At 32.4% G+C, this 20,987-nt stretch overlaps 1 protein-coding gene across 1 annotated transcript; it reads right to left on the reverse strand.

Annotated features, from left to right (window-relative positions):
- Nucleotides 1-12,385: 12,385 nt before the first annotated feature.
- LOC107765275 (protein LIGHT-DEPENDENT SHORT HYPOCOTYLS 4-like) lies at nucleotides 12,386-13,398 on the reverse strand. Its single transcript, XM_075229361.1, has one exon. The coding sequence runs from the start codon at nucleotides 13,310-13,312 to the stop codon at nucleotides 12,719-12,721; it is 594 nt and encodes a 197-aa protein (XP_075085462.1). The 5' UTR covers nucleotides 13,313-13,398; the 3' UTR covers nucleotides 12,386-12,718.
- Between the last annotated feature and the right edge of the window lie 7,589 nt (nucleotides 13,399-20,987).

Genomic DNA, 20,987 nt, shown 5'->3' on the forward strand with positions numbered 1-20,987 from the left:
CATAATGTAATGTAATGTATTGTATTTTATTGTATTTTTTTGACATATACATTGTTTAAATAAATTGTATTATTTATCGTCGTTTCATGATATCATACACTAACAATATGAAGAATAAACTTGCAATATTATAAAGAAAAAGTAAGATACAAGATAAAATTATTATATAAAAATATTGGGTAAATGATAAAATATGATTATTTAATAATAAGGAAAGGGCAAAATGAGAGAAAAAAAAAAGGTAACTGACGCTACCACACAAAATCGATCGTTCTATAAACTGACACTTTTTGTGGTTATATAACGACGGATTTAAAGATACAATACAATAAAATATAAAACAATCAAAATAAATATTATATTTAAAGTAACAATAAGATACAATAAAACAAATAATAACCGTCCAAACAATAAGTAAAAATAGAGTTTAACAGTAAAGTTCTTTGATTGCTAAATATAAAAGCGAAGTTTACTGCACATCCAATCTCGGATTGTATATTGAAACTTGAGTTTAAATGGCGATTTTATGAAGTTTCTTTAACTGATTTTGATTGCATAATACTGATTTTTTATATTATACTATAATATATGTCCTCAATAATAATATTTTACTATATTATTAAAAAAATATCAGAACAAACGCGATTGTTATACAGATTCAAGTTTGTTAAAATTTGAGATGTCTAGTGAGCTAGAACTTCAATATATTCTTTTTCAACTCTTACTTTACTTAAATATTGTCCAAATACCTTATATTTTGAATTTAATAAATTCAGTAATATTTCAAATGTTCCAATGTCAAATTCTCCATGCTAAAAATGTCAAAAAAGGGATGAGAAAAAAAAAGAAAACAGAACCAAAGAAGGGACTGACCCAGACAAGACAAGGCATTAGGCTAATGGGCCCACAATGACACAGACAATACAACAACCTTATCACGGCCCAGAATTTTATCCACATAACATCAAAGATCGTGAACTACACGCTTTCGACCGGACCAAACCCGTTTTGGGTCCATATTCAACATTAAACCAACCAATTAGAAATTTTAAACTGTACCTATTTGGGCCGACATGAGCCTCAGATGCCCACGTGCACTGGACAGGTATTGTGGGCCCAACATTGGACTTTATGTCTAATCAAATGGGTCAGCTCCAGTGGAAGTGATAGTGCAATCAGGACATCAGGTAGTACTACCAGTTACCGGCAACGAAAAAAGAATAGGGAAATTTACTTTATATAGTCACTCTAAAAGTAATACCTAGCAAAAAGTAAGTATATTTTTGTATATTAAAGATTAACAAACATATTTTATATATAATACGTGTATATTTTTGTATATTTGACTAACGAGTATAATTATTTTTGGCCGACTAACAAATACTCAACTTGCTCAAAAAAAATAATGCTACAAAATTACTAGGTTCACCTATATGAATTTTTCTCTTCTATTATGCCCTATTTTATTTTGGTAGTTGATGATAGGAGTGTTAATGATTCCGTTCGGTCGGTTTTTTATAAAATTTATACTATACCAGTTTTTCGGTTATTCTATTTTATATATATAACGAAAATTAGACTTTTAAAAATTATCCCAATCATCTCGGTTTCTCTTCGCATCGGTACGATTTGGTCCATTTTTTGGTATTTTTTTAAAAACATCATGCAGGAATTACTAGTCAAAGTTAGAATGCGATAAGCGTGTACTTGCATTAGGGGCGGCTCAAGCACATATGTTGCCTAAAGCCAAAATTTAATATGAGGCCTAAATTTCTAAAAGAAATTTATGATATATAGTTTATTTAAGGTCTATTTTTCTGGCTTTTGAGATGCAAATGTTAATGATTTTTTAATAATCGATTTCTTCTAATATTTTCTTTCACTTGATAATATAACCAACACATCTAATCTTTCTTGAGACATTGTTAATCTTAGGTAAGATGTTATCAATTATAATTTTGAAAATTTTCTTTTGTTTGAGGCAACTGTTATAAAAAAAAATACTTTTGTACTAAAACTATTAAATATTATTTTTAAAAATATCTATAAATCTATAATTTTTAAAAATCGTGAGCCCCTAAATTTGGGAGCCTGAGGCACAAGCCTTACTTGTGGTAAGGTTAGAGCCGGCCTTGACTTGCATAGGACTTTAGAAAAACTCTCTTGACATTTTTACTATTTTAAAAGGGCCGATCAAAGGAATACATGAAAGATGTCCAGAATAGAGATTCATCCCATTATTCTATATATGGTAGCATAGAACAAATTAAGCAGGAATAAGATAATATAAATTATACGAGTGGATAATAATCAAATTTGAACTCAAGAATAGAGCTTATTAGAAGATTAGTATCCAACAATAGAAATCTAAACCATACGAGAGGAAAGATATCCAATACTATGTGGTTTGCTGTTGAAGATCGATGGAATACTTAGTGGCTTGCTAGTTAAGATATTAGAACTAATTTAGTTTCGACATGAATAACAGAAAATGTATGGAAGTTGGGACTTTGGATATTAATTAGTTGGTCACCTGTAGCCATTTTTATAACCCCTTTGCTAGTTTTAAACTTAGTATATAAAATATATTTTCATATATAAATTAATTCGGTACAATTTGATATTTTTTTGGTTTATTTTTATAAAATTAAAAACTTACCTTATTATTCGGTACGGTTATAATTTTATATAAAATCTACGGTTTTATTTAAAAAAAATTAAAAATCGATTCGGTACAGTTCAATTCGATTGGTTTAATTGGTTTTTAAAGATTCATTAACACCCCTAGTTGATGATATGAGTTGAGATATTCATATAGCCAATGCCAACTTGAGATAAAAGGCATGATAATTCATATCGCTAACCTCAGCTTGTTTGGATTTAAGGCGTAATTGCTATTGTACGAAGGAGTGTGGTGAAAATAATAAAGGGCCATTTGGTTTGGGGGGCTAAATTGAATTCTCGGTGTAAATTTTTAAATTAAATCTGTCTTATGTTCAGTTGAGTGTGCTACTTAAAAGTCAGGATAAATTTTAAACTACAATCATCAAATTTTCTATCCTATATAAAAGGTAGCATAGAAAATCCCGATCATTATCCTTGCAATAATTCTAGAATTATATAATATCCGTATTATAATCCTAGTTAGCAGTATAATTCATGGATAACCTGATTTTAAACCAAATAAAAGATATTTAAAGTCGTTCCACTCTTTGTTAGAGTGTTGAAGTTTAACTTTGGAAAGAAATTTTTTGAGTAACGAGTGTATTGTCTTTTCAGTAAGCGTATTTGATACTATGAATTAAATTATTTAAGTGAGTAAATTACCAATACTGAATAATTAAATAAAAAGGTTGCACTGCCCTTCTTTTTTTTTTAAAAAATCTTTTTCTTTTGTGTTTGAATTTAAATCTTTTAAGAAAATATTTTTTGACTGGGTCTAGGCTCATACCAGGAAGGATTCTCGTACCTGTTTCCTTTTAGACAAGAAAATGTATGGATTTGAGATTCTTTTTGTGTATGTGCTGAAAAGTCGACGAAAATGACAGATTCACCTGTGGCTTCTGCTATTTCTTGCTGTTTCCGTTGTCCTGTTGCCTTTCTTGAGTTTTAACTTGTTTTCACTTACTTTTCTTTACAACTATGAGACGGTAAATATTTATCTGTATCAGTGTTTATACCTAACTAAATAATTAACTTTATAAATAAATAAATAAAAATAAAAATGCGTATTATTTAATCATAATTAAGTGTAAATAAAATATATGCAAGACACATATCTTATATTTACTGACTTGATATAAATATTCGATGCGGGTAAGTTTTTATCCGATTTATGTAGATGTGCCATTGTGCATCCATGAACCTATTACTAACTTAATTTTACAACCAAAAAATACGTGATAAAATATCACACTAGAGACAATGTTGGCATGGTTAATTGATGTTTATATTTTAGTCATAATTAATACACTAACAAATAACTACAACAGCAAAGATGAATGTGCTTAAAAGCCCTTAATTAACCGTAGACTTTTGTTCCTTAATTTCATTTAAAGTTTTTCTACATGTAAAATAGGTGCACTAAATACTTTTTAAGTGGACAAAGTTAAAGAATTATCCCTGAATTCCAAAGACTTTGGCCTAATTCAATCATGACGACGTTGCGTTCTTTATAAATAAATAAAAGGTACGCCTTCTATTTTCAATTTATATATCAAATTAAATTAAAAGATTTGACTTTCGAAATTTGAATACTGTCTCATAAATTGAGACAAAGATAATATCTTTATAAGTTCTCCAGTTGACCATTGAACGAATCAATTAGAGATGATTATTGATGCTTGATAGTCGATAATACTAATTTCTGAAAACAGGTGATAGAAAATAAAAAAAGAATCACCAGTGCTGATTTAACGTGAGCTGATAATTTTCTTTTTCGTTTTAAAATTTATTATGCTCATTTCTAATTGGAATATAATATCATGTTTGAAAAATTTGTCTTCTTGGACCATATGCGTTTTATAACTTTCTCTCAAAGACCACATTGCAAGGTAAACAATTTCAAATCTTTAAGCTCAGTAAAATCGTTCTTTTCAATCAAAATAAAAATTTTATTTCCAAATATATTCGGTCTCAAACTTCTAATTTGATTTTTTGTGTTTTAATTAAACACCTTCTCCGTTGATCATCGATGTGCAAAAAGATATAATTTGAGTTTTGCATTCCAAATTTTGTACTATATGATCATTGAGATGAGATTAATTAGTGCTATTTCTGCTAAACTTTTACTAATTTTCTCATTAGTAGTTTACATTTAGCGAATGTTTCAAATCAAATTTACAGTTGTTCCTAATGCTTTTACCCCTTTAAATATTTTAACGCAAGTTTTTATGAAACTTAGTGTGCTTTAGGCAGACAAGAAATCATGTTTCATCATGGTAGGTCTAAAGACACAAAAGTAGTAAAACATTAAGCAGATAATAAAGCGCCAATTTAGATATAATTAATAAGCAAACAGTATTTCTGCATCATATATATGTTCTAAAACCTTCACGTTATTCCCTTAATCTATGCGAGATCAACAACGACAATTAATTGGAACAGTAATCAGAGTTCGTTGGACCAAAATGTTAATAGTGAGTACAACAATAACAAATTTAGTGTAGTCACACAAGTGAGGCCCGGAAAGGATAATGTGCCCACACCTTATCCCTACCTTACGAAGGTAAAGAAGTTGATTCCGATAGATTCACTGCTCAAAGAAAGAATGGAAATGAAATACGATATTGAAGAAGTAATGAAAAATAGTTTAATGACTTAAGATTAATGGGGAAGTAGATTATTGGATGCATTTTCACAGTTGCAATTTAATTCATCCTAACATCTTGTTAGTGGATTAGTGGATGCTTTCTTTTGCTTATTAGATCACTATCTCTATTTAAGGGTGCTTATTTAGTTTAAATTAATATCTAGTTCGCAACACTACATTAATGAGATTGATCAAGAGAAAGAAATAATAATACAACTGTTTTTATACAAGAATTTCCCAAGTACTAGTAGTACAAATCATGAGTTTCTAAGATTTAGATATTTACAAAACTGAATTAAAATAATTACAACATTTGTTTGAAATATAAATGAACATAATTCGAATCTAATGCTACCAAGGACAAGTGATAGCCATAACTGGAATGCAGGTACATCTTCAAATCCAGCTCCCGCCGTACGCAACAACATCAACATCCAACATCTGCACGCAAGGTGCAGAAGTGTAGCATGAGTACAACCGACCCCATATACTCAATAAGTAACAAACCTAACCTTAGGTTGAAAGTAGTGACGAATCGGGGCAAGGGTTAGAGTCCAACTCCAATAACCAGCAACAGTTCATAACAATACAATTTAAAGCAAAACAAGTAATAACTCAATAATAACATGCTCAGCTCGTATACAGTTCTAAAAAATAAATATTTTCTTTTCAAGTATAACAATAAATCTCAAATATTTTGCCGAAAGTCATTGAAATATGAGTAAGTCTGAGATCTGTGATTTTTCTCAAAAACTTTAACGATAGATAAGAAATTTCATTATCACATGGCATGATAAAACATACTTCTCTATGCCTACATATCAAGTATGAGTGTCTAATGCAATGCAGCACAGTGATAAACTCATGTACTCACACTCTGAGAGTACTCAATCACTCAGTACTGTACATGGTCAATCCAGCCTAGGGAAGATCCATCCCATATATATATACATAATAACTGACATTCAGTCACTCAATATTGTACAGGGCCAATCCAGCCCAGGAAACTCCATCCCAAATATAATAAATGATTCGGGCAAGATCCATGCCCAGGGAGATTATAAGTAAATAAGACAACTCCATGCCCTAGGAAGTCCATCCCAAATATAAATAAATAAGGTAACTCCATGCCCTGGGAAGTCCATCCCAAATGTAAAATCATCTGTGGTCACTCTGGGGGGTGCAGATTCCGGAGGGTCTCCTTCAGTCCAAGCGCTATAATAAGCCAATCTTACATGGTACGGCGTGCAGCCCCGATCCATATAATAATAAAGCCTATAAGGCCTACTGTGGCGTGCAGCCCCGATCCATATATATATATAGCCAATATGGCATGCTGCGACATGCAGCTCGATCCCATAAATATCCTTACAAGTAGATGAATATGACTAAGTATGAAATTAAGATTTAAACAAATAATTTAACACCAATACGACCTATGTGGGTCTCAATAATATCGGCATATAGCCTCAGCATGATTTTTAACATTATTCTCAGCTCAATTTCTTTAACACATGAAAATGCATGGATAATGCCAAAATTATTTAACTACAAATTCCACGAAATAAATTACGTCACAGTTTATACGGTGCACGCCCACACGCTCGTCACCTAGCATGTGCATCACCTCCAAACAAATCACATAACACGTATATTCGAGGTTTATACCCTCAGCTCCAAGTTTAGAAATGTTACTTACCTCGAACAAGCAGAATCCAATACCAAGCAAGCTAACCAATACTCCAAAAATTCCACTACGCGCTTATCAACCTCCAAATGCCTTCCTATCTCCCCAATTCAAGCCAAACGATATGAATCTATTCAAACAACGTGCAAATTAATCACAATGTACTCCAATACTTACATATTAACAATTAATAAAAATTCTCAACTCTGCTCGAAAAGTCGACAGTGGGGCCCACGTCTCGGAATCCAATAAAACTCACAAAATCCGATAACCCATTCAATTACGAGTTCAGCCATACTAATTTCATTCAAATCCGACTCTGAATCGGTGTTCAAAGTTCGAAAATTTATTTTATGGAATTACCTCCGATTTCTCTTGAAAAATCAATAACTAACGCCGAAAACGAAGATTAATTCATGAAATATAATCACAAGGGAGTCAAGAACACTTACCCCAAGTTGTGTTGTAAAATTTCTCTCCAAGGTCACCCAAATCAAGCTCCAAAATTCGAAAATGGGTAAAAATGTTGAACCCCTCGAATATAAGGCATTCTGCTCAACGGGTTCGCATTTGCAGAAAAGTGGTCGCATCTATGACCCTAGCTTCTGCGAAAATAGGCCCACATTTGCGGACTCCTGCCGAGCTTCCCAGTTCACTCCTGGGATGCCCAGAACCGCATCTGCTATTGCGCTTCTGCGCAAGGTACTCCGCACCTGTGAAGTCCTTCGCTCCTGCATTTTTCAGTGACCGCACATGTGATGTCGCAGGTGCGAAAATGTGTCCGCTTCTGCGATGAGCACCCTACCTCCCCATTTCGCTTCTGCGAGGAGTTGCTCGCTTCAGCAAAGTCACTTTTGTGACCAAGGTTCCTCAGAAGCGATGGCACCAGCACCAGTATTCTTCAGCATTTTCCTAAGTCCAAAATTCGATCCGTTAGTCATCCGAAATCTACCCGAGGCCCCCCGGACCTCAACTAAATATACCAACACGTCCTAAAATACGATACGAATTTAGTCGAGGCTTCGAATCATGTCAAACAACGTTGAAATTATGAATTACACCTCAGATCGATCTTATAAATTTTCAAATCTTCCAACTTTTATAATATGCACCGAAACATATCAAATCAATCTGAAATAACTTCAAAAATTTCGCGCACAAGTCATAAATGACATAATGGAGCTGTTCTAATTTTCGTCGGATTCCGACCCTGATATCAGTAAAGTCGAATTTCCGAACTCTCAATTTCTTAATTTCGCCATTTCAAGTCAAGATCAACTGCGGACTTTCAAATAATTATCCGGACACACTCCTAAGTCTAAAATCACCATGCGGAGCTATTGGAACTATCAAAACTCTATTTCGGAGTCGTTTGCACAAAAGTCAAACTCCGGTCAAACCTTATCATTTAAGCTTCCAACATGAATTTCATTTATCCGAACTAATACCGAAACACCTGAAAAATTAAAACCGACGATTCACACACGTCATAATACATCATATGAAGGTATTAGAAACTTCAAATAGTTGAAATGAGCGTAAATGTTCAAAACAACAAGTTAGGTCGTTACATATCTCAAAGAGAATGTGATTCTTTCACAGTGGACAACTCCAGGAATACCACAACATAATGGTGTGTCTGAATGGAGAAATTGAACCTTATTAGATATGGTGAGATCTATGATGGGGTTCACTGATCTTTCAATAAATTTATGAGGATATGCTTTAGAAGTAGAAACATACTTACTTAATAAAGTTCCCATTAAGTGAGTCTCTACAACACCCTTTGAGACATGGAAAGGACGCAAGCCTAACCTTAAACATATTAAAGTTTGGGATTGTCCAGCTTATATTAAGAGACTGCAGTCTAATAAACTTGACTCAAGATCTGATAAATTGGGTATCCCAAAGACACAATGGGATATTATTTCTATCACCCTTATGACCATAAAGTATTTATGGCTAGAGAAGCAACCTTTTTGGAAAGAGAATTTCTTTTGGAACGAAATTATAGTGAGAAATAGAACTTGATAAAGTTCAAGAAACTAATGAATCAACACAAAATCAAGATCACGAGACACAAACTCAATACCTTACCAATATAAAGGCATGTTAGACTATAATGAACTTGGAATCAAACCCAAATCTTATCATCATGGAGCATTAGGACTCGAACCCGATATCTTACTCTCATGGTGCGCTGGGACTTAAAACCCATCATCTTACCCTTAATCAATGTTATCACCGTATTCCGTCATCATACAACTTTTAAGTATTACCCCTTTTAATGGTTATAAGTATACACTCGTCTAGTGATAAATAAAACTTAAGAATTTGCATCACTTTATCACATATTTAATTTGATGCAACATATGAACTATATTATTAGAAGAGAAAGTCAATTAGTGGGTATCTGTATAATCTAATATCTTAATCAAGATGTTAAAGCACATCAAATACTATTGGTCCCCAAAATTGTTATTATTATTATTTTTTAAAGATGATTTTCGAAAAATAATCAACCTACATATACGCTTACGTGTTCTTACCAAATGAACCTGTGATATTGGTTTATTAATAGCTCTATCTAATGTTTTATTATTGGTTGATATTAATAAAACGTGAAAAGGAGTTATATGTTAGCTTGGTGTAGATGAAACAAGGTAGACCCGTCAGATGCTAATATTTAGTTCATTAAATAAACTTTAGTGGTTCTATAAGTTATAACATAAGTACTATAAAAGTTAGACATGTATATTAGGAATATAATAATTACTATATCCTAGAGTTCCCATGAAATTAAATTTCAAACATGTTAGAGCTAAATACTGTTAATATGGTAAAGGTGGTTTTCTAACTCATAATACTTATGTCACATAATCATGTTGGATTGAGATTTTACTTTCCAATTTTTGGTTAGCTTTGTAATATGATTCTATTGCTTCTTTGAGAAAGAAAAAAAAACTTTTTTGAGGAAAAACTTTACATTTAGTTTTCTATTTTGACAAAGACAATATATTACGTTAATTTTCTGCTTTGGGCACATGAAAAATAATGTCAACTATATTATGATCCATACTAATTAATTAGCTTGTCCGAGATGACTAAATGGCTTTTCCTTGTCTATTACATTTCTACCTTTCCCTCCCAACAACATGTGTCTCCCCCTTTCTAGAACCTAATTAGGTTAAGTGAAAAAGAAAGAGAAAGGACAAGCAACGTATGCTAATATTTCACATATAATTCATAATTGCTATTATGGATGACGAGACTGCTAAATATATGAAAATAAGTTGATCAAGAAAGATTAGTTGATTGTGAAATTGCACAAGTAAATGTAACTGGTGCTACCATCTTCACTTGCAAACAAACTAAATTAATACTAGGAGCTTGTAATAGTAGTAGCTAAACAATAGCTGAGGGCCTAATTATGCCAATAATTCATTTGAATCAAAATATTGTCACACAAGCATCACTGGTTGTAACATAAAGTCTCTCAAAACCATAAGACATTGGACTGTATTGCTAATAATCACGACTGCAAATAAAAGTAAGTTGAAAGATTAAGGCAATGGTACAATACAAACTGCTCCTAAAGTGCAAGAAAAATCAATTTCATACACATACATGCCTAACGATTGTAAAAGATATGCTGTTGTATCTCAACAACTATAGCATATAAAGATCTAAGAGAATAATCTAGTATGTTCCCACAAAAATGACAAATACTCTTATTTTAGCATCTCCTTTACTCCATTTATATGTCTCTAAACGTTAACACACAATGACTTATGAATACATGCAGCATATAATAGTCACATACAAACATACATTTACTAACATGTATACACACACAGAGCCAAAAAATTGAGGATCTCTTATAATTATCATAAGCATAATATTGTCATTTACACCACAAATGGACTAGTCTTTGGCCATAATTTGAGGCAAACTAGTGCCGAAGCAGAATTTTCAGAATTTTTCGGCGAAACAAATTCAGATGAACCTCTCCTGCCCCTCTATCTCGGCCTACTAGCACTCACATGCAGTAAGTATTTTTGAAGTAAGGTTTGTCTTTTTTGGGTCAAGACTAAATGGTCATAAATGTACAATATCTAGCTAGATTATACTGTTGGAGTGACTTTTAAATGGTGAATACCTCCCTAATTTAATGCTCTATCCACTTTAGGAAACATCTAAGACTGAGATTGACACAATGTAGTAATGGGAGATGGATTTGGGTTAATAAAAGAAGCCATAAGATCTTGCTGAGGAACTCCCTGAATACAATCCCATACACAGAATTCAGAAAGAAATAAGTGAAAAGGGGACAAAAGAAGCTGAGAAGTATTCAGAATAGGATTTGAAGTTGTGTGTACATTGAACTGTCTATAACTTTGTAAACTTTACTCGTGATTAATTAAAGCAAGTTACCAAATTAAAAAAATGTCTACAACTTTAAAAACCATCAACATGAATGCTTATTAAGCATATGAGCTTTGTGCACTAACAATATAAAGAAATTTACACTATCAGATAAAATTGATCTACAATAACATATAACCTTCTATATCAAGTCTGATATGGGATAATCTAGAAAATAGTGTAGTAACCCGTTAGAATATTGAACTGATAATGTAAAAAAATTTTACATTGTCAGTATAAAAACTAATATTCAAATAGAATTAAGTGCAATTAGCTTTAAGTGACCTAATAGTGTTGGTAATACTTTTTACATCTTCCTAACACTAACTTAAACTCTTCAGAATATATGTTACTTCCAGTAGATTCAATTAAAAAAATGAAGTCAAATATCAACATGTTCCAATTAGCAGTAAAAATTACAAATTTTCAAATATAAATTGTTATACTGATGATTAACTTATAGAGGAATTTGGAAGAGCTTTCCTTAAAAACCTTGGATTATAAAGAATGTATATTTGCAAGTATATATTTTTACTAGTTGGTCAGATAACTAAAGCTGACCGGCAAAAAATGCTTATACTGTCCGGAGAGGAAAATATATATACTAGTAATTCAAATTAAAAGTATATACCAAAAAAGAACATATTGAGGCAAGCCAATTATGTACAAAAATACTAGCCAAGAAAGAAAAATGATTGAAGTTGAAACTTTTCTTTTTTCTGATAGATTGGTGATGAAACTCGGTCTATATTTGCAGTGTGAAAGACAGACCAGTCCTAGACAAAGCTGACATATGATCTAGCCAAAGTCACTAACACTTTCCCTACTGTATCCATTAAAATATTTGTAAAATATGAGCAAAAAGACATGAAACATGATATAGCAAATCTATGAAACAACAAATCATAAATAGGGTTTTAGCCAAGAAAGAGAAATATCCATAACAAATGTTGGTAGATCTATAGCACAAAATTCACCTACATCTTTTTTTCTCTTTTAATATAAGAGCCAGTGCCACTACCACTTCCATTACTACCCCTATCACTTCTAGATCATTTGCATAATAATTAGCTAAAAAAAGTACTGATCAGAATCAGTGTTCAATATCCATAAATAGTAACAAGAAAAAGGGTTCCAAGTTCCAATTGTTAAAAATAGCTAGAATAGACATAACATACCGTACCGTACAACAACAATAACAACACACCCAATATAATCCGATAAGTGGAATCTGAACAGCAGCCTTATTCCTACCTCGTGAGGGTAAAGACAGAGACACTGTTTACGATATATTATTAGCTTGACGTCGCAGTAGGAGGTAGAAATGCAGCAGAAGATTGTTGTTGTTGTTGTTGAGAGGAAGTTGGTTTCTTGCGTTTCTTCTTCTCATAACTTATACCTCTAGCTTTAGCTTGAGAATCACGAACTTCACGAAGATAAAGCCTAACAGCACGAGCACCAAAAGGGTTAGTTTCGGGTTTTCCACCATTTTCTTCATAAGCAGCTCTAAGTCTACCAATTAGTGCATCAAGTGAACCCCAAGCTTGACGTAAAGGACAAGGACAAGGTGCTGGTGGATTTGGGTGTCCGTAAAAAGGACAGAGTTGAGTATGAACCTTAGTTTTTCCGAACTGATCGAGGTATCGCAGAAATTCAAGAACATGTGCACCACTGCAACGAGTAAGAGTAAGAGGTGGTCTATGGTTTCTTAAGTACTGACCGAAAGTGTTCCAATCTCTGCGCTTTTGGTTCTCATATCGGCTTAGGGTTGTTGGAGAAGAAGAAGATGAAGCTAAGTAATTATTAGCTGCAGAAGAAGTGGATATCATGTTGTTGTTGTTGTGGATATTGGCATGGTTTGGAGAATCCACTTCTTGGTTTGACTCCATTATCTTTGATCTTTTAATTTGTTATGACAGATTTAATTATAAAGGGGTGAAGAAAAAGAAGGATGTAAGAAGGGGGTAAGAACCAATAGATTTATACTGATCTAGGGTTTTTAAAGTTGTTTGCTTATGACCACGTGACGAGGTCTAAGAATTTAAGTTTCTGAGTTTAATTTTTAAGGTTTTTAGTATTAAATTCATTATATTTTTAAAATTATGAGTTCATAGTATTATATATTATAATATTAATAAATTTTTACACATATATTTATATTTCACGACAAAAATATTAAGTTCAGTTTAACCTGGTACCGATACATTGCATCTGCCTTATGAGAGGGCTAGCTACATGTTGGAATAAAATAGAGAGAATTTAAAGGGGGGAGGGGGCTGAACTTTTGTTTGCTTTTCTTGGTTTTTAAGGCAATAATTTGATCAATCCTAGAAAAAAAACCTTTGATGTTTGGGGAGTTAGCTTTTATGGGGCTTTGATTTCTGAAAATGTATGCAGAGATTGGCTGATATTTTTCCTAGAAAAGGGGCAGCAACTGTAGTCCTCTCCTTTGGGGGGGGGGGTGTGGAGTAGTAATGGTAATTGGTAAGTGTAAAGGGGACCTGGTTAGGGCTTTTGTGGAAATGAAAAGAGGTTGACAGTAAGATGGAAATGATAGATGGAGACAGGAAAAAGCTAGTATACTATTTGATTTTAAAAAAAAATTGAAGGGAATAAATATGATTTTGTTTCTTCACCAGTTAACCTTTTATGGCAGTGATTGACAATACCTTTGTTAAATGACCAAAATGACCTACACTTGTTTTTATTCTAGCATATACCAAAGGGAAGCTAAAAATTAAATTTTATGAGTTAAATGTTTAAAAAAATTTAATCTTAGATTTATTGTGTCTTTAAAATTATTGGTTCATATCTACTCTACATTAAAAGTTTCACAATTCAAGCGTCGAGATTTATTTGATCTCTCGGCCTTTCCATCTGGCAAAAGGTAAGTAGGTTTCTTCTATCAAATGTGTAAGTCACACCGATTTTCGGTTTAATCATTTCTATCTTAAATTTATTTGTTTAATTAATTTGAATTTGCACTATATAAGACATACTAAAGGAAAATCACTTCATACCAAAAAGATTATATTAAAGATATAATTAAATATATAAATGCTTATTTTCTTTAATATGTACTAATTAAACTTTTAGATAAAATCGAAATACACTTCAACACTTCACTTCAGAGCTCCAACTCAAAAATTGTAGTTAAATTAAAGATTGAAAGATCATGTTCATCGTACTATTTTTATTTATTCTTAAACTTTGAATTTGAGATATCTAGTTAAAGGTGGAACAAATGCATTCGTTACACTATACTCCTCGTATGTATGTCACAGGCACACTAAAAGCCTTTATTGCCAAGTTTCTTTAAAGCCAAAATTAATTTTTTTTTCAAAAAATGTATTTTGTTTTTCTCAAAGTTATAGTATTTAGCCAAGCTTTTAGAAGAAGAAAAAAAGTGCTTTTGAATAGAAGCAGAAGTACTTTTGGAGAAAGCGGAAAAAATAGCTTCTCTCCGAAAGCAGTTTTCTGAAAAATACTTTTGAGAAAAATATACTTAGAAGCAGTTTTTACAAGTTTGACCAAATACTAATTGCTTCTCAGAAATGCTTTTCAAATTGATTAGTCAAACACAAATTATTTCTCACCAAAAGAACTTTTCAGAAAAGCACTTTAGAAAAAAAACACTTCTCAAAATAAACTAATTTTTACAATTTGGCCTAAAATGCTATAATATTGAGATTTCTTGGCTTCACAAAGTAAAAGAGAAAATGATCAAATATAGCTTTTCAATTGCTTTTTCAGATTAAGTAAAAATAGTGTTTAACAGTAAAATTCACATGAAGTTCTTTGAGGTCTTTAATTAAGATCCTACTGGCTATGATAGTAGAGATCTGTATATTAGAGTCACGGTTTCTTATATCTTCATTTTAAGTCATAAGACAAGTAAATTGATTTCTCTTTGTTGCCTTTTTTTCTATTGTCCAATAATAGATCGTTGCCCTCTTGGTTGTAGTTATGTCAAGAAATGGAGATATCAAGTAGTATTACATTTATGCAAGTTATACTATAAAAATTATATTGGACTCACTATCTCATTTTGTATGATGCAATCAGCCTTAAGGAATAGGAAAATAGCAATTTGTAAAATTAAATTTAACGTCAAATTAATGAAAAAATGAATGAAACTTGAAAAATAAAAAGCTACATTATGAAGCTTTGCTTATCATGATTAGATATAAAAAGTATTTATTCTAAGAAGTAATAAAATTATGAGCGAATCATAAAGCTTGACTGAAGAAGGTCAAATTAAGGCAATTACCTATTTTTGCAGCTCTAACAACCTTAGCCAAAAAGGAGTTGATGATTAGGAGGATAATAGAGGGCGTAGGGGTGGTATAACGAACTCGAAGGTAACAACAATTATTACTATGTTTTACTCCCAAACAAATTGATTTCAACAATAATAAATCCGCATTCCTTTTATTTAACTTAACTCATATCATTATCAAACCAAATAAAAAATAACTGAGTCATAAACAAAAATATATAATAATAATAATAATAATAATAATAATAATAATAGAAGTTCTTTACCAAATTTAAGACAAATTTTCAACTAGTAGGTATCACTCATATGAATTTTTCTCTTCCATTGTGCCTTATTTTTAGCTAAGTCTGCATTGATTGCATAAATTTGTAGGTCTTTCGAGACCACTTCCTTTCATGTGATTTTAGATCTACCTTATCCCTTTTTAATACTTTCCTGCAAACAGTTTCACACCCACAGACCGATGCATCTGTTAGTCGACGCAGGACATGACCAAACCTTTTCAAGTGACCTTCTCTCATTTATCCTCAACGTGCGCTACTTGCACCTTTTAGCGAATATATTCATTTTTAATCTTATCTAATCTTGTGTGACCATACATCCATCTCAGCATTCGTATTTCTGCAACATTCATCTTGTGGATAGCAAACTTGAAGGTATGTGGAGAAAATAATAAAATTGGTCCCTTATGATTAGGGTAGGTTCAAAATGGTCTTTTAAATATATTTATGAGTAATTTCAGTGCTTTAAATTTGTCAAAATAAGAGCATTTAGTCTCCCTCAAATAATTAACAAGCTTTGATCATTATATGTATTTAACGAAAACTATATATATAAAAAGAATTTAACATGAACTTACATTTGAAACTGTAGTTTTTGTAGTGGGCGTTTGGACATAAGAATTGTAAAATTTCAAAACAGGGGAAAAAAAGATTTCAAGTGAAAATGATATTTGAAATTTAGTTGTGTTTGGACATGAATTATAATTTTGGGTTGTTTTTGAAATTTTGTTGGTGATTTGAGTGAAAATTTTAAAAAATAACTTTTTAGAGTTTTTCAAATTTTTGAAAATTTTCAAAATACATGTTCAAGTGAAAATTAAAAAAATTATGAACAAACGTTGATTTCGAAAAAAAATAACTTTTTTTTAGAAAAAAGAAAAAATTTCTTATGTCCAAATGGGCTCGTAATTTTGTAACTTTTGTAGTTTGATGCAACTTTTTAAGATGCATTTTCTGCTCTCTTTCTTATTTTTATTTTCTCAAGGTTTGTGACTGTGAGACAAAAGAGGCCAACTTGAATGGAAAATAATTTTTTTTTACAAGTTAACAATAAATTAATTTAAGTTACGCTAACTAATTGTGTAAAGAACATTTATATTATAAATCTATGGCCATTGTATTTTAACCGATTATTAGTATTTTAGGCCAATAAATTAGGTTTACTAATGACAGATATATGTCGTACATTGTAGGCCACTTTAACATGATGGTATAAAAAAAAATTATACCCCAACAATATATAGGGCCGGTCGTTTTGTTTGAAGACAAGTTATGCTGAAATTAGCTATGTTGAGACTAGTTATTATGGTATTATTTCTTAATGATTGTTTGATACTGTATTAATCCTTGGACTGTCAATTGTACTGCTTTATCTTGGAATTACTATTTCATCGTATGGCAGGTATAAGTTATCATGATATTATTTTTAATCATGGGATAACTTATTCCGAGCTTAGTAACCAAACAAAGAATAAAGCGATACTAAATTTTTATCCTAAGATTATTTTTGTTTATCTATCGTACCAAATGACCCCTTAAACAAGAAAAAGGAAAATCAAATTGGTAATAAAGCATGGAAATATTCACCGCACAGGATGCTGCTATTCTTTCTAACAATTATAAATATATTTTCTCTGTTGAATCTATTTCGACATGTTATTGTAGGAAAAAAGAAGAGGGAATTGTGATAACCCAAAATATCATCTTTAAATTTAATAATTAATTATGTATTCTAAGACCTCGAAAAATACTATTTATCATTCCTCGACTTGCGTGCGTAATCCGTAAAATTTTATGGAAATTTTTTAAGTGAAAAATAGATTAAAATGTGGATTAGAGCTTTAAAACTCAAAATGTTGACTTTGTCACGACCCAATTTCAACTGTAGGTCGTAATGGCGTCCAACACTACAGCTAGGCAAGCCAACTAATAAATTAAGCATACATTGATAAAATTTAAAACCAAGAAAATATAAACACAAACTCTACTAATGTGTGTGCCAAGACCTGGTGTCACAAGTGAATAAGCATATAGTAGATTATACAAAACTTCAAATACTGTCTGAAATGAAATAGACAGAATGTAAATATAAGAAGAGACACGGGTAGCTGCAGAACGGCTCAGAAAGGCAGCTCACCACTATGCCTCGGGATGACGTGGGTATGTGATGATAGGTCCTCCACTAGTACCTGTCTCAGGTCCTGCACAAAAAGTGCAGCAAGTGTAGTATGAGTACGTAAACAACGTGTACCCAGTAAGTATCAAGCCTAATCTCGAAGTGGTAGAGACGAGATGGCCGACTTTGACACTCACTATGGGTCAATAATAATTGAAAAAAAATTAGGATATTTAAATCAGCATGATTTACAGAATTTACAATAATTTATTTAATCAGCGAAAATAATCAAATTCCTTCAAATGTAACAATTCTCAATATATTAATTAAATTTCTTCAATTCAAATAATTTCTAATTAATTAATTAAATCTCATTTACAGGAGTAACAATTAATTCCTTAACAAGCAAGAATAATAATTCATTAAATTCCAAAGATTTTTTAATTTATTAATTAGCTTCACAAGCTGAAATAAATTATTAAAGTATCGTGTAATTATTATTATTAAGCACAATTTCTGTCGAGGACGTATTGCCCGATCCAGAGTGTCGTGTACACTGTCGAGGGACGTGCGGCGCGATCCATAGATGCATCTATCCTGCCGAGGCGTTCGGCCCGCTACACAAGAAAGGAAGACATTTTCTTATGTGCCTCCGGAAGGAGAGTATATTTATTATAAGGTAAATTCGGGAGGAGAACAATTTCTTTTAACAATTAATTGATTTAAACAGAAAATAAAGCCTATGAGATTTCCATACTTTAATATCTTTATCTAACAATTCACAGTATATTCCTGTAGATATCAATTAATATAAATAAATCAAAGAATACAATTTACACAAGTAAGGCATGCTTTGAGTCCTAAACTACCCGGACTTTAGCATTAATAGTAGCTACGCATGGACTCTCGTCACCTCGTGCGTACGTAGCCCCCCCACAATTAGCAACAATTATTTAATTTTAATCACCTATGAGGTAATTTTCCCCTCACAAGATTAGACAAGAGACTTACCTCATCTTGCTCCAATTCAATCCACTATAAGGCCTTTTCCACGATTATCCAACTCTGTCTAACTCGAATCTAGCCAAAATAATTCGATAAAATCACTAAAAATTATAGAAAATAAATTCTATAAGGAAATACTATATTTTTAATAAAAATCCCAAAATTAATTAAAAATTCGCCCGCGGGGCCCATATCTCGGAACCCGACGAAAGTTATGAAATCCGACAACGCATTCAATTATGAGTCCAACCATACCAGTTTCACTCAGATCCGACTCCGAATCGATACCGAAATCTCAAAAATTCGTTTCTATGATATTTCTAAAAATTTCCCAAATTTAAATCTCAAAACACTAATTTATGGTGAAAACAATGATATACTTGTATATGTAGACCAAATCCGAGTTAGAATCACTTACCCCAATATTTTTTCCTTGAAAATCTGCCAAAAGTCGCCTCTGCTCAAGCTCAAGTTCGTCAAAAAGGGCAAATGGGACGAATGCCCTATTTTTATAAAACTGCCCAGCAGCCTTCGGAACTGGGCCTCGATCGCGGCTTCGATCACAGGCTCGAACCTGGACCTCGGTCATGGCCTCGATCAGGGCATCGAGATTGGGCCTTCGATCAGGACATCAAGGTTGGGCCTTCGATCTGGGCATCGAGCATGTGCCTTCGATCAGGGCATCGAGCATGTGCCTTCGATCAGGGCATCGAGCATGGGCCTTCGATCAGGGCATCGAGCATGGGTCTCGATCCTAGCCCTCGAGCCTTACCTTCGATCATGTCCTCGAGCTGGACCTTCGATCGTGGTTTCGATCTCAAGCTCGAGCCTGAGCCTCGTCAACCCTGGGCTCGATACCTGAGCTCGATATCAACACAGAATATCCAACAGAAGAGGAAACAATGCAGTAACTTTTAAGTCCAATTTTTGATCCGTTAATCATCCGAAACTCACCCGAGGCCCTCGGGACCTCAACCAAATATACCAACAAGTCCTAAAATATCATACGAACTTATTTGAAACCTCAAATCACATAAAGCGATGCTAAAACCACGAATTATGCTTCCATTCAAGCTTCATGAAACTTAAAATTTCTAACTTCTACACTTGATGTCGAAAACCTACCAAATCAACTCCGATTGACCTCAAATTTTTACACACAAGTCATAAATGATATAACGGAGCTATAAAAATTATCAGAACTGGATTCCAACTCCGGTATCAAAAAGTCAACTCCTCGGTCAAACTTCCAAACTTAAATTCTTTTTTTATAGCCATTTCAAGCCTAATTTAACTACGGACTTCCAAATAAAATTCTGAACACGCTCATAAGTCCAAAATCATCATACAAAACTGTTGGAATCATCAAAATTATATTCCATAGTCGTTTTTACATAATTAGACATCCGGTCACTATTCGAACTTAAACATTTTAATTTTTCTTCGAAATTTCATATCTCGGGTTAGGGACCTCGGAATTTGATTTCGGGCATACACCCAAGTCCCAAATCACAATACGGACCTACCGGAACTGTCAAAACACTGATCCGAGTCTGTTTGCTCAAAATGTTGACCAAAGTCAACTCAATTGAGTTTTAAAGCTCTAATTCACATTTTAATCCATTTTTCACATAAAAACTTTCTATGAAATTTTACGGATTGCGCACGCAAGTCGAAAAATGATAAATAGTACTTTTCGAGGTATTAAAATACATAATTAATTATTAAATTTAAAGATGACATTTTGAATCATCACATCACCGGAACAGGAAAATGTTGTGTAACCGACAATGTCCCAAGTACCCACAGGCTACAAGCATGAGTTCATATAACAATTTGTCTGCAAGTTCTGTGAACAATCTTAGGATTTCTTTTTTCATATT

Source organism: Nicotiana tabacum, chromosome 14 (assembly GCF_000715075.1).
Source record: "Nicotiana tabacum cultivar K326 chromosome 14, ASM71507v2, whole genome shotgun sequence".
NCBI classification, from domain to species: domain Eukaryota; kingdom Viridiplantae; phylum Streptophyta; class Magnoliopsida; order Solanales; family Solanaceae; genus Nicotiana; species Nicotiana tabacum.

Coding starts and splice junctions, on each gene's coding strand:
- LOC107765275 (XM_075229361.1), bottom strand. CDS start 13,312: ATGGAGTCAAACCAAGAAGTGGATTCTCCAAACCATGCCAATATCCAC.